Below are 14,222 nucleotides of genomic sequence, written 5' to 3'. Positions count from 1 at the left end.
TTTCTTTTCTCAAGTAATAAAACAAAGTGATTTTTTTCTAGTATGGCTAGCAAGAAGTAAAAAATGGAGACTATTATCCGCTGGTTCAGGCCAATTACATGTAAATCCAATAAAGTATAAAGCAAGACAGAGGGCATCTAAAAGGGTAGTGTCTACCCTTGTAGTGTCTACCTTATAAATTTCAAGGTTCCAAGTGAAGGAGGCCTCTGTTCTCTTCCCAATATTTTTAAGCTAAACAAGAAATGTTGCCCTGGCTGGGTAGCTCAATTGGTTAAGGTGCCACCCCGCTATGCCAAGGTTTCAGGTTTGATCCCCAGTCAGGGCACATACAAGAATGAATCAATGGCCCTGTCTGGGTGGCTCACTTGGTTGGAGCGTCGTCCCGTATACCAAAAGTTTGCAGGATGGATTCCTGGTCAGGGTAGACACCTAGATTGCGGGTTTCATCCCCGGTTTTGTGTGTATAGGAGGTAACCAATCGATATTTCTTTCTCACATCGATGTTTCTCTCTCTCTTCCTCTCTAAAATCAATAAACATATCCTTGGATGAGGATAAAAAATAAAAATGAAAATAAAGAATCAATCAATAAATGCATAAATAAGTGGAACACAAATCTGTGGGGGTTTTTTCTAAAACCCAATGCATTTTAAAAAAGAAAAGAAATTTTACCTAAGCCGTGGGCAGTTCTGACCCAGAGCATTCAGGATGGCATCCGTGATGTTGGAGCAGCCGGAGGCACAGAGGGACTGTAACTTATGGCACCCTCTACATATAGTAATGAGACCTTCATCTGTGATTTGCTAAAAAAAAGAGCAAAAAATCCCCATAGATATTAGTAACTTTGCAGAAAAGGAAAAAACGTCACCTGTGAAAAGAAGTACCAAAAAGAAATAAAAGCAGATTTAATATTAATCAGATAGCAGACCTAAAGGAAAAGGAACACAATTTGTTTTTTTCCTCCCAGTTTCTTTTGATCTAGTTTGCAAGAGAATCTGTGCTCATTTCGGGGGCATGAAGCTATAAAGGGATTCTTTTAATCTAATCAATTGGGAACAGCGTGGGGAGTGTCATGGTGTACATTCAATTAAATGGTTTTAAAACCTAGAAAACCAATAAAAATGGCAGTATTTTAATAGTTTAAACATACTAACAAGTTCAAAATTGATACTAAATTACTAGGAACTTATTTTAAAAAACAAAACCACCTGTGGATGACAACTGCAGTCTCATATCAACCACAGATTCATTTATTTTTATATTTTTGTTTTCTAATAAAGAATATTCTAATTTATAGAAACAGTTGTGTCTAGCTCAAATATAATTTTGTAGGTTTCAAATTATTTTAAAATTAAAAAGAACAAAGATGTGTCCGGCCGGTGTTGCTCAGTGGTTGAGTGCTGACCTCTGACCCAGGAGGTTGTGGGTTGATTCCCGGTCAGGTACATGCCGGGGTCATGGGCTCAGTCCCTGGTAAGGGGAGTATAGGAGGCAGCCAATGGATGACTCTCTCTCATCATTGATGTTTCTATCCCTCTCTGCCTCTCCCTTTCTCTCTCTGAAATCAACAAAAATATATTAAAAAGAAAAAAAAGAACAGAGATGTTACATGGAAGCATGGAACAGAGTTTGGAATCTCCGAGGAAACGTGGGGGAGGGTAGGTAGGTGAGAGGTAATCAACCAAGGACCTTGTATATGCATGGCCCATGGACACAGATAATGAGGCAATGAGGGCCTGGGGCAGGGGGCGGAGGCGGGCTGGAGAAAAGGGGACATATGTAATACTTAACAAAGAAGAATTATTAAAAAAAAAAATCATGCCCAGCCAGAGTGGTTCTTAGTTCATAGGTCCATGCTCAACCACTGAGCCATGCTGGCCAAGCCTTTTTAATATATTTTTTTAACTGAATTTATCGAGGTGACATTAGTTTATAAATCATTTTTAATGTTTTAAAGTCTTTAAGAAATTACAGAGGAAGAAGAGGAGAAAAGCAAGTCATATTACCATTACTTTGAATTTTAGAAAGTAAAATTTACTAAAATTCTATGTTTTTAAATTAGTCAAGAAAAAGAGAATGGATCAAGAATGTACTTTCGTCACTTCAATTTGGGCAGGAAAATGAAGTCTCATGAACATTAAGCATCACATGGAAGGAATGATGGAGTAACTCATGTCCTAATATCTGGGGGAAGGGAAACAGTAAAATAAATACATGATAGAACTGGTTCTTTATGCTTCTCAACTGTGTTTTTTGCCTGCTGAAAGGGTAAAGGAAATGAAACTACAATGGTAAATGGTAGGTATGGTATATGTGTATGTACAAATGTGTACGCAACATATATATACAAATATATACAGAATGTATGCATGTATATGCATATAAAAATCTGAAGACGCTCAAGAACAGTTTTTTCCTATCATTTTAAGATGATGGTTTCATGTTTACCATAGTTATATAAGCTCTTTCTCTCAGGTCAGTTTCATGAATAAAATTAGGCAAATCTGGTTAACGAGCAGCTATGGCAATCGAATGAAAAGGAAGGGGTGGTCAGAATGGAAAAGAATGTCATTTCTTTAACTCAGTCCCCAGAAGCCTCCTAAGCAGAAGCACCACCCCTAAAGGGCTGAAGGGCAAGTTGCTGAAATTGTACAAAATGTGGCAGTTTTAAACTAAAATATCATCTTTAAACTAAGCAGCCACTATGCTCTCAAGTTTTAGGTGATTAAACAAGAAGGGGAGAGTATAATAATCAAAAGGCCTAGTAAATACAAGGAAAACCCTCATCAACTTTTTTCATTGCTAAGAGAGGCTCTCATTCCAAAGCAACACACATATGTACTTTCTAAGGCAAGAGAGAAAAGCTAAAGGTGCATTGCCAATGTTCCAGGATACTGAAGTTTCAGCAAATTCTTCAAGTAAAATTGAGGATTTTGGGATAGAAACAAAAAAGTTGATAGTCTAAAGAAACATGTGAACTGCAAATACTATTAGAGTATAATTTAAAGGGCACATTTTGCTTGCCATCTGTTTAGATCAGTGGTTCCCAATAGTTCTGACTTACTGATAGATCTTAATCAATGGGACTGCGATGAACTTCTCAAAAATATTTAAATACTGAAGCTTGTGAATGATTTAATTCTATATAGTACAGTAGTCTTATATAGAAAAGAAAAGGAGGAAGTTATAGGTTAGCCTATTTAGAATTTGGAATTCTGAATAAACTACGCATTTATCCATGTCAAAGCCCCTGGGAGAGCCCAGCCAATGTGGCTCAGTAGTGGAACGTCGACCCATGAACCGAGAGGTTACTGGAACACTTTCCCAGTCAGGGCACATGCCCAGGCTGAAAGTTCGATCCCCAATAGGGGACAATCAATCGATATTTTGCATCGATATTTCTATGTCTCTCTCTCCCTCTCCCTCTAAAATCAATAAACACATATTAAAAAAATGTATTTTTAAAAAGGCCTGGACTATCGTTAAGCAAGTAAAGAATCATCTGACTACTGTGTCCCCTGGGTTAAAGTGGAAAAACTACTGGCTTTGATGACTGAAACTATTACAGTAATAACACAGAAGTCAATTAGTAATACAGAAGAGCTGTAGGAAGGACTGCTTACCAAGCAGGTCTGCAAGTTCAAAGTCACCAGCTCAGGACAGTGTGCACCTATGTACTTGAGAGCTTCATCTTCTAGCTAGAAAGATTAAAAAGAGAAAAAATAATTCAAAGGATAAAAGTTTAAGGGAGTACACATTCATCAATATATTTTAAATATAGCCAACCAAGTTCCACTGTTCAAAGGAACAATGAACCATGGTCACATAAAGATGTAATTTATATGATCAGTACATTTTTTTTATCAGTTCTTACCATATCGAATTCTTATCATGAAATCAAGAAAAAAATAAACACTGCCTAATGTCTGTGGGTTTTTCTTCTGATAAATATGCTTTACAGCATTTTGCTAAGCATTTATGAACCTAAAAGAATTTTCACATTTCTACAATCCCTGTATTTTTGGGAGCAGGAGCTAAGAAAGGGATCCAGTTTATCTGCTGCTGAAAGATGAGTGCTATGAGTACAGTGCTGAGAACAGATGGCAAGTAATTGATTGTAATGATGCATTCCAATCAATATTTTTCAGGATTCCGTAAATAACCAGAAGCGCAAGCTGTTGTTTGAAGGTAGTCATACTTCCAAAGCTCTGTTTCAAACAATGGAACATCTCCCATCGTGGTGAAAAAATGAGGTCATTTTAAATGGAATTCAAAGAATGGTTTGAGAAATCATTAAAAAAATAAGGTAATGAGAATCAGTCACTTCTAAACCCACTCTTGAATATTCCCATGCCAATGCCTTCCAGTAATGACAAAATATGTTGAATTTGTAATGTGACTGGCAGGAAATAAGCATCAACACTATAAAATGTAGGTTGCTGTATACTTGGTACATTTAAGAAAAGCTTCTGGTGGTTTAAAAACTAGTGAAAATTGTCAAGATGGTCTTCCTTGCCTATTTAGTTCAAGGTCTCAGGCAGGAACAATATGCAAGTTTTCTTTTCAGAGTAAATTGCATGAAATCCTTCCTGCCTATGGTGCTTGCTCAGTATGATTTTTGTCTCCCCAGTCTGCCTCCCCTCAAAACAAAAATTTATCTTTGGTCAGATGTTCCTTCTTCTTCTCTTCTCTCTCTCTCTTTTTTTTTTTACTCTAAGGAAAACGGTAATTTTTGGTAAATATGTCTTTGGTCAGTAGCACAAAACAATTACATATTCTTTAAGTTTCTCTATCATTCACAAGCACTACATAGAGTATTACCTGTGTGCAGCCTTTTAAGAATAAGGCTTTGAGACCCCCACAGCCTCTCACTAGTGCTTGGATGCCATCCTTGGTTACTTGGTCACACCAGGAAATGTTCAATTGCTCCAACAGTGGACATCCCTCACTTGGTTAAAACAAAATGAAACAAACATATGACTAAATCCAATTCCAAAGCCACCAAAGTCTCATTTTATTGGCCCTTTAGTTGGGAAATGGATAAAGCCCCATGATCTTCCAAGAATATACATATTTACTTAACATAGATTTAGAACACCGGCAATCTCATAATCGCAAAAGTGGGTTTATCGATGTCTGTGGTGTTCGTGTGGAACTCTATCACAAGGAGGGCTGGCTCAAATCCAGCTTAGCTAACAAACACCAAGCACAGTATTATTTCCAGATATATTAGATTTTAATGGAAGTTTATACTTTTCAAGTTATATTCTTTTTGTACTTATCACACATTTATAAGTTCCCTAGATAGGAAACAAAAATTAAGTGACTTGTTCAAGTTGAGCAAGTAGTTAGTAAAGTTTAGAGTCAAACTCAGATTCTCCATCAAATAATTCTATTACTTATCAAAGTACAAATGAGAACATTTAAACTTTTACTTTAAAAATTACAGTGGATCTATAAATATTCCTTATCTGGGAAGCATCTAGAGTACTATTTCTATAGGCTGAATTTAAAATATATTGCATTTGATCTCTGGCTTCTATAAAATACTAGCTTTATCTTTGAACTTTGATTTCATATATGATCTATGGAAGAATCCCAAGCTCTACGACATTTTTTGGAAAATACTGATTTAACTGTTTTATAAAATAAAGCCAGGGGATCTTGGTTCAAGCCCATTCTTCAACATTAATATTGTGACTTCAAGCAAGTCACTTCAGGAAGCCTGCCTGAGTCTCTTTTAACCAAGATTAGACACAGGCACGTCTATGTTCTCCCCAAACTGCTGACCGTACTTCTATCACAGCACTGTATTGATTCTATTACCACACTGTAACATGATGACATGTTTAGTGTTTTTTTCTCCCACTAGACTCTGAGAAACTTAAGGGCAGCAACAATATCTTATTTAGTTACTTGCCACGGTTGAATCACATTACCTGGTATTCAAAAAAGTTTTAGATTTTCTGTCTGTAAAGTAGACACTATCTATATCTACCTCACAAGGTTATCTACCGCACAAGGTTTTCAAATAAATGAGATCATTTATGTTAATATTTTGTAAACTCTAAATGTTATTATTTTATGCTATTATTCTACACAGCAAACAGCCTTAGATACATATGTGCTTAATATTCATAAGGAAGATCTAGGAGCCACATTTTTAGATTATTTATACTCTACTTAACTAAATCTTTTAGTAGATTAATTCTTATTATTCATAAATGTAACCAATATATTGGACCATAAAGGCTGATAAATAAAGTTACAAAGAGAATGGACATCTCACCTTCCTTTTAAGATACACTTTCTGTAATGTATTTTTTTAAAAATACAATACCATTAAAACAGTAACTTAAGTGCTTAAGCAATTTATATATATTAAGTTAAAACACATGAAACTGTCATTTTTATAAGACAAAAGCTGCTGGAATATTGACAACTTTTTATGGTTTGGCTTAATGTTATCAAATAATGATAATACGGTTTAATCCTAGTAACAAACCTGAAATGACAAGGAAAAACTCACAAGGACTACATTTGTTCAAGGTACCTGATTAATGACCTAACTCCAGAGCACTGCTTTAATCACTAAGTGACATTCTGTGTTATTTTTGGGGAAGAGGGGAGGAAGCCTCCATAAAAACAACTAATCATTCATGTATAAATAAGCCCTACTTACCTCTAGTCATTTCACCTGTCCTATAATTTGGGCAAGTGGTAAAAGATCTATTCTGAACTGTTGTACATATCCATAAAACACGGTTTCCTTCAATTTCAACTTTATGACAGTTATTTTTTTAAATAAGTTTTTGTTCTGATTGCTGGACAATCTTATCTTAAGAAATTTACCTCAGAGCTTTTAGAGACATGTTTGTTATTGATGTACAGGAAGCCAAGTCAAGGTGCCTGAGTTTGGAACAGAACTTGCTAAGGCTAGTACATGTACTGAAAAATGGAAAAAGGAGAAAATAATAAATAAACAAATAATAACACATTCCTACTATATCATACACGATTTTCATTAAATACATGTATATACTTAAGAACTGTAAAATTTCCATACCCCCAATAAAAGCAGCTATCAATCCTGGAACCTTTCACGTTTGAGGAAGAAAACCAGTGGCCTTTATAAAGGATAACAAAGGCTGTGATGTGTATGAGAATTTGCATGAGGGGAAGACGGTGCTTTATTCACATTTGGAAATATTAATAGCTACTAAAAGCAAACTGCATATGTGCTGATAAATGCACTTTGCAAATTCAGGAACATCAGAAAGCTACTACCTGCTAGGAAGAGGGGAGACATGAAGACTGAAAGCTCTGTCTCTGCTCTTTCACTGAAATCTCTGCTCAAGATAACCTCTTGCACGGCAGTAATATAATAACTGAATTTTTGCAAGAAATACAGAGGATGGACCAGTGCTGGGCTGAAACAAGTTATGTAACATTACTTCCTACTTTATGAATTTCTTAGAGGCTCTTTTTACAGTGGTCAAGGCCTCAGTTTAATTTTTTTAATTTATGAAAAATTTCAAATATACACAAGAATATCAGAGAAAGCACATGTACCATCATTATGCTTCTACATTTATCAATATTCTATTTCTATTTCACCCATTTCTCTCCTTTTTTCGTTCCAGTATTTTAAAGCAAATCCCAGACATATTTCAGGACATGTTTTTAATAGATAAGGGCTTTAATTCCTTAATATCTAATATCACTATATTTAATTTTCCCCAATTCTCTCACAAATGCTTTTGTCAAGTTGATTTGATCAAATTAGGATCCAAGTAAGAACCATACATTCTATTTGGCAGATAGATTTCTTAGGTTTTTGTGTGGACCTATACTTCCATTTCTTCTGGCTAGATGCCTAGGAGAATTGCTAGGTCTTATACTAAGTTAGACTTTTTAAGAAGTTGCTAAACTGCTTTCTAAAGCGGCTGTACCATTTTACATTCTCACCAGCAACCTATGAAGGCCCCGTTTCTCCACATCTTTGCCAAATACTTGGTATTGGTCCCCCCTCCCCCCCCCGCTTTTTATTATAGCCATTTTAGTGGGTATGGAATATAATCTTTTATTGGGCTTTTATTTTGTAATTCTGTAATGAACGGACTGCATTGGTCAGAATCTCCAAAAGAATGTTAAATAGAAATGGCAAGAGTTAACATCCTGGCTTCTGACCTTAGGGCAGTGATGGCGAACCTATGACACACGTGTCAGAGGTGACACGCGAACTCATTTTTTGGGTTGATTTTTCTTTGTTAAATGGCACTTAAATATATAAAATAAATATCAAAAATATAAATCTTTGTTTTACTATGGTTGCAAATATCAAAAAATTTCTATATGTGACACGGCACCAGAGTTAAGTTAGGGTTTTTCAAAATGCTGACACGCCGAGCTCAAAAGGTTCGCCATCACTGCCTTAGGGTGAAGCATTCAGTGTTCCACCATTAAGTATGATGGCTAGCAGTAAGTTTTTCATGGACACCTTTGACCAAATTGAGGGAATGCCCTTTTCTTCCTAGTTTGTTGAGAATTTTTATCATGAATGGGTGCTGGATTTTGTCATGTGCTTTCTTATCTAATGATATACTAGTTATCTATTGTTGTATAAGAGATTGCCCCAAAGTAAGAAGCTTACAACAACACTTATTATCTCACAGAGTTTGTGGGCCAGGAATACCTGCACAGGCAGTTTAGCAGGGTGCCTCTGACTCAGGGTCTCTCACAAGACTGTAATCAAGGGATTGGCCACAGTTGTAGTCATCTCAAATATTAACTGAGTACAGATTCCCTTCCAAGCTCATTTAAGTAGCTTTTGGCAGACCTCAGAAGATCCAACTCGAGGTTCACTCATTTGGTTTTTGGTAGGCTTCAGGTCCTCACTGGCTCTTGGCCAGAGACCTCACTTCTTAGCCACATGGGCCTCTCCACAGAACTACTCAAAAGAGGGCAACTTGCCCCGCTCCCCCCCCAAGTCAGAGCCCTGAGCAAAAGTAGAGCAAGACAGAAGTCACAATCTTTTTGTAACCTAACCTCCAAAGTGACACCCAATCTCTTTTGCTGTTTTCTGTTGTTAGAAATGAGACCTTAATTAGGTTCAGTCCATGCAGGGGACCTTCACAAGGGTGTGAATACCAGGGAGGTAGGAATTACTTGGGGGCCTTTTTAGAGGCTGCCTATCACACTGGATCATCATGTGGCTTTTGTTCTTTTTTTCTAGAGGACAGTAAATCTCATCAGTTACCTACTGTTATATAGTCCAAAGTCAAGAACTGTTCTGACATTTTTAAATGTCAGAGAGAGTAAAGGAGAAAGAGAAACATGGATTGGTTGCCTCCCATAAGTACCCTGACAGGGATTTAACCCAGACCTGGATATGTGCCCTGACCAGGAATTGAACTGCCGCCTTTCAGTGTATGGGAGGACACTCCAATTAACAGCCACACTGGCCAGGGCAAGTCACCCTGGCTTTGAACTAAGTCTGAGCATCTGTGCGTTGTCTCAGTTTCTTTTGTTCATCTCTTTAAGGTGTCCAAAGCTTATTTTATATAAATTTGGCTTAAGAAAGGTTTCCTAGGGACACTTTCAGATACGAAATCTGTATACGTATTTAAAGCTATACACTTTTCCCTAAGAACTTCACTGCCTTTGGTGCATTTTACAAATCTCAATGTTGTGTCTTCATTATCACACAGCAAAACATATTTTCTAGTTTCCTTTGTAATTTATTCCTTGATCCATAGGTTATTCAGAAGGTGGTATTTAATTTTTACATTATTTAGATACTAGAGGCCTGATGCATGAAATTCGTGCAAGAGTAGGCCTTCCTTCCCCCAGCTGCTGGCACTGGCTTCCCTTGCAGCCCTGGCTTCATCTGGAAGGTCTTCTGGAAGGACATCCAGTCTAAATAGCATATTACACTTTTTTTTTAAAAAAATATATTTTATTGCCGAAACCGGTTTGGCTCAGTGGATAGAGCGTCGGCCTGCGGACTGAAGGGTCCCAGGTTCGATTCCGGTCAAGGGCACGTGCCTGGGTTGCGGGCACATCCCCGGTGGGGGATGTGCAGGAGGCGGCTGGTCGATGTTTCTCTCTCATCGATGTTTCTGACTCTCTATCTCTCTCCCTTCCTCTCTGTAAAAAATCAGTAAAATATATTAAAAAAAAAATATATATATATATATATATTTTATTGATTTCTTACAGAGAGGAAGGGAGAGGGATAGAGAGCCAGAAACATCCATGAGAGAGAAACACGGATCAGCTGCCTCCTGCACGCCCCCCCACTGGGGATGTGCCCGCAACCAAGGTACATGCCCTTGACCAAAATCGAACCCGGCACCCTTGAGTCCGCAGGCTGAAGCTTTATCCACTGAGCTAAACCGGTTCTGGCAGCATATTACACTTTTATTATTATAGACATGTTGTTGATTTCTACTTAAATACTGTTGATGCTATAGAACACATTCAATAGGATTTCAATTCTTCTAAATTTATTGAAATTTGTTTTATGGCCCATTACTTGGTGTGTATTATTGAGTATTCCAAGTGCACTTGAAAAGCTTATTCTGGTGCTTTTTGGTATAGCATTCTATAGATGTCAATTAGGACAAGTTTGGGGAGGGGGCAATAAAATTTATATATATAAAAAAAGGACAAGTTCACCGATAGTGTTGCTCAAGTATTCTATAATTTTACTGGTTTTGATATACAAATTTAATCATTTACTGAAAGATGAGGGCACCACTTAGTATCTTTTGCATCCACTCTTCTTCCTGAAGTTTACATCATCAGCTGATATTAATAACCACTTCAATGTTCCTGTGACTAGTGTTTGTAATACTATATCTTTTCCCATCCTTTTAATCTCTGTATTATCTTTAAGTTTTCCTTAAAATTTTTTAGCATATTTATAATTGCTATTTTCAAACTCTTTATTGTTCAATTTTATAATCTCTGTCATTTCTGTGTCTGTTTCTATTGGCTGGTTTTTCCTTCTGGCTCTTCTTCTAGTATCATTTCCTGCTTCTGTGTGCTGTAATTTTTGACTGAATCTGAAAATTCTGTATGTGTGGGAGGGTTGTTTTCCCCAGGGAGACCACAGAAGGACTAGAAAGAAAAGACTCAGCCTTTAACTTTTAGAAATGCCTACTTATTGATTAAATAATATAATGTCTAAGACGTTTTTCAAAAGAAGATAAATGAGGGGGTAAGGTGACACAAGACTAGCCATTAAGTAATAAATTCTCAATTATCAATTTGAAGATGGCTGATGGGTTCAATTTTGTCTACTTTGGCATATGCTTAAAATATGTTCTAAGAAGTCAAAAGTCAGAAGTAGTAATTTCTCTCTTGGTGGTTATAGCTTCAATTTGGTATGGCTGGGTTCATGTGTTTTGTTTTTGATTGTTAGGGACTGCTTTGATTTCTTTTTAGCTTAATTCATGTTTTAATTATGTAGAACATTTACATGGCTATTAAGGTATAAAACATGATACTTCAGAAGTCTCTTTCATTCCTGTCTCTTGGTGTTCTCTCTCCTAAATAGTAACCATTTTTATTAGTTTTTGATTACCTTTCCATTGCTTTTTCTAGAAAATAAGTATGATTATATATTTGTATTATATCCCCTGGCTCTACAAAAGGTATCTTATTATACAAATTCTTCTGCAGCTTGCTTTTTTAACAGTATGTTCTGTCAATCACTCCAGTGTACTATAGAAAGATTCTCCTCATTCCTTGTTGTTGTTTTTTTGTTTGTTAATCCTCACCCAAGGATATTTTTCCATTGATTTTGAGAGAGAGTGAAAGGGAGAGGAAGAGACAGAGAGAAACATTGATGTGAGAGAGACACATCTATTGGTTGCCTCCTGCACGCACCCAACCAGGGCCAGGGAACCTGCAAGCAAGGTACATGTCCCTGACTGGAATCAAACCGAGGACTCTTCAGTCTCCAGGCTGACACTTTATCCATTGAGCCAAACCAGCTAGGATTCATTCCTTTTTTTTAACCAGACATCTACTAATAGACATTTGGATTGTTTTCTGTCATTTGCTATTAAGAATAATGCAGTAGTGCCCAGCTGGTGGGCTCAGTGATTGAGCATTGACCTATGAACCAGGAGGTCACGGGTTCGATCCTCAGTAGGGAGTGTGGGAGAGGCAGCCAATCAATGTTTCTCTCTCACCGATGTTTCTATCTCTCGTTTCCTCTAAAAATAAAAACATTAAGAAAATAATGCAGTATTTGCTATTACAAACAGTAAAAATGAATAGCTTTGTACATAAATCGTATTAGATTTTTGCCAGTGTATATTTGGTATATAAATTCCTAGAAAAATGTGTAAATTATATGTCATTTTTTAGATACCAAGTGGTCAAATTCTTAATCTCTATTACACTAAGTATTCAAAGGAAAAAATAAACAGGTAATTTATCTAAAGTAAATGTTGGGCTACTGGTATAAAGTAATGGTTGGAGGAGGGGTTAGTAAATTGCCTCTCCTATTAAAGATTTCCAAATCAATTCATAGGAGTAATACCTGTTAATAACCATAGTCCTTGTCTTTCAAATACTTTCCTGTGTTAAAAGTGAACAATGTTGTGACCTCAAAGAAAGAAATAAAATAAATAATGTGCCCCTGTGCTTGGAGTGTCATCCACTTTCCTTCATTCAAGCAATTCTAAAAATATCTCTTTTATGAGGACTTTTTGAACAGGAAAATTCAGTGAATAATTCTGGCCCTTCACTGTGAAAACATAATTTGCCAACGGTTTCACTTCACCTCACAATAGGCAAAAGCTTCCCTATCTAATACGTAAATGTTATTTGATACATGTTATTACCAATAGATATTCTTGAGCTATAAAAATGTTTACCTTTGATGTCTATTGTGTCTGTGATGATAAACTCTCAAGAATGAAGGATCAGAATTTATTTCTTTTATATTATGACCAATACAAACACAGTACATTCAAAGTCATTTAATCAGTACTCTCAATATTGATTATCACAATGTTTAGTCCCAGGTGTAAGATTTTACATGTTTTTATAAAATTATCTGTTTACCATGTCTTCTCAATGACAGCCACTAGTATCTTCTTGAAATATAAGTTGTCCTAGTAATTTATATCATTATTATCCCTACTGCATATTCAATGATTACTGTTTTTAAGTTTCACTTAAAAGATCAAGATAGGATTTGCGCCAGATTCCAAAATAAATGCCTTATTTCATTGCTACTTTAATGTTACTTTCTCCTTTTAAAATATCTTTCTTTTATAATACCAAAATGAAATTTGCTAAATGTATTTAGTAGCATGCATTTAAAGCCTCTATAGGCAAGACACAAAGGGCTATGATTTACCCTTCTAAAACACAAAATACTTACGCGTCTGTAGTCTTTGTGCACCCATTTAAATTTAGTACTTCAATGTTCCTACAGTTTTGTGCAAACGTCCTTCACAGGAAAAAAAAACAAAAGGTTTGAAATGAAACAGGCAAATTCTGGTATTTAAAAAGTAATAAAGAGCCGTAACTGGTTTGGCTCAGTGGATAGAATGTCAGCCTGCGGACTGAAGGGTCCCAGGTTCGATTCCGGTCAAGGGCATGTACCTTCGTTGCCAGCACATCCCCAGTAGGGGGTGTGCAGGAGGCAGCTGATCAATGTTTCTCTCTCATCGATGTTTCTAACTCTCTATCCCTCTCCCTTCCTCTCTGTAAAAAAATCAGTAAAATATATTTAAAAAAAAATAAAAAGTAATAAAAGATACATATTGTAGGGAGCGGCTATAGGGTTAAGCCTTGGACTGACCTACTGGCAAAGCCACAAACAAGTCCCAGCTTAGAGGGCACAGCCCTCTTAGCATAATTAGGCTTGACCTTATGAGCTCCCTAGATCTTACCTGGATAGCTAATGGGCTGAGGGAGATGCAGCAAGTGCTGCCAAAACAAGTGAAACTCACAAGAACACAGTAACTATGGTGACCACTACCTTGTTAACCTCTGGCTATAAAATAAAGGCTCAGCTTGCTGTCTGGGTCTCTCTCTATGGCCTCAGCCAGACACAGGAAGATCTAGACCAGTGGTTCTCAACCTTTCTAATGCCGAGACCCTTTAATAGTTCCTCATGTTGTGGTGACCCTCAACCATAAAATTATTTTCATTGCTACTCCATCAACTGTAATTTTGCTACTGTTATGAATCGTA

The 14,222-nt window shown here is 36.6% G+C and overlaps 1 protein-coding gene across 10 annotated transcripts in view; it reads right to left on the bottom strand.

The window, feature by feature from the left end:
- FBXL20 (F-box and leucine rich repeat protein 20) overlaps positions 1–14,222 on the bottom strand; it is a 74,803-nt gene that overhangs the window by 21,686 nt on the left and 38,895 nt on the right. For 9 of the 10 annotated variants that reach the window (XR_004972672.1, XR_004972669.1, XR_004972670.1 and 6 more), the window contains exons 6-10: positions 13,405–13,473; positions 6,852–6,947; positions 4,821–4,947; positions 3,623–3,697; positions 672–802 (exon numbers count right to left, since the gene is read on the bottom strand). Coding sequence is in view for 5 of the 10 variants with exons in the window: in XM_036339139.1 (XP_036195032.1) it covers positions 672–802; positions 3,623–3,697; positions 4,821–4,947; positions 6,852–6,947; positions 13,405–13,473 (498 nt within the window). In the remaining 5 variants the exon portion in view is untranslated. The remainder of the gene's footprint in view (positions 1–671; positions 803–3,622; positions 3,698–4,820; positions 4,948–6,851; positions 6,948–13,404; positions 13,474–14,222) is intronic. The other variant, XM_036339138.1, reaches the window with a different exon arrangement.

Source organism: Myotis myotis, unplaced genomic scaffold (genome assembly GCF_014108235.1).
Source record: "Myotis myotis isolate mMyoMyo1 unplaced genomic scaffold, mMyoMyo1.p scaffold_m19_p_17, whole genome shotgun sequence".
In the NCBI taxonomy this organism is placed as follows: domain Eukaryota; kingdom Metazoa; phylum Chordata; class Mammalia; order Chiroptera; family Vespertilionidae; genus Myotis; species Myotis myotis.
This window is presented reverse-complemented; position numbering and strand designations above follow the sequence as displayed.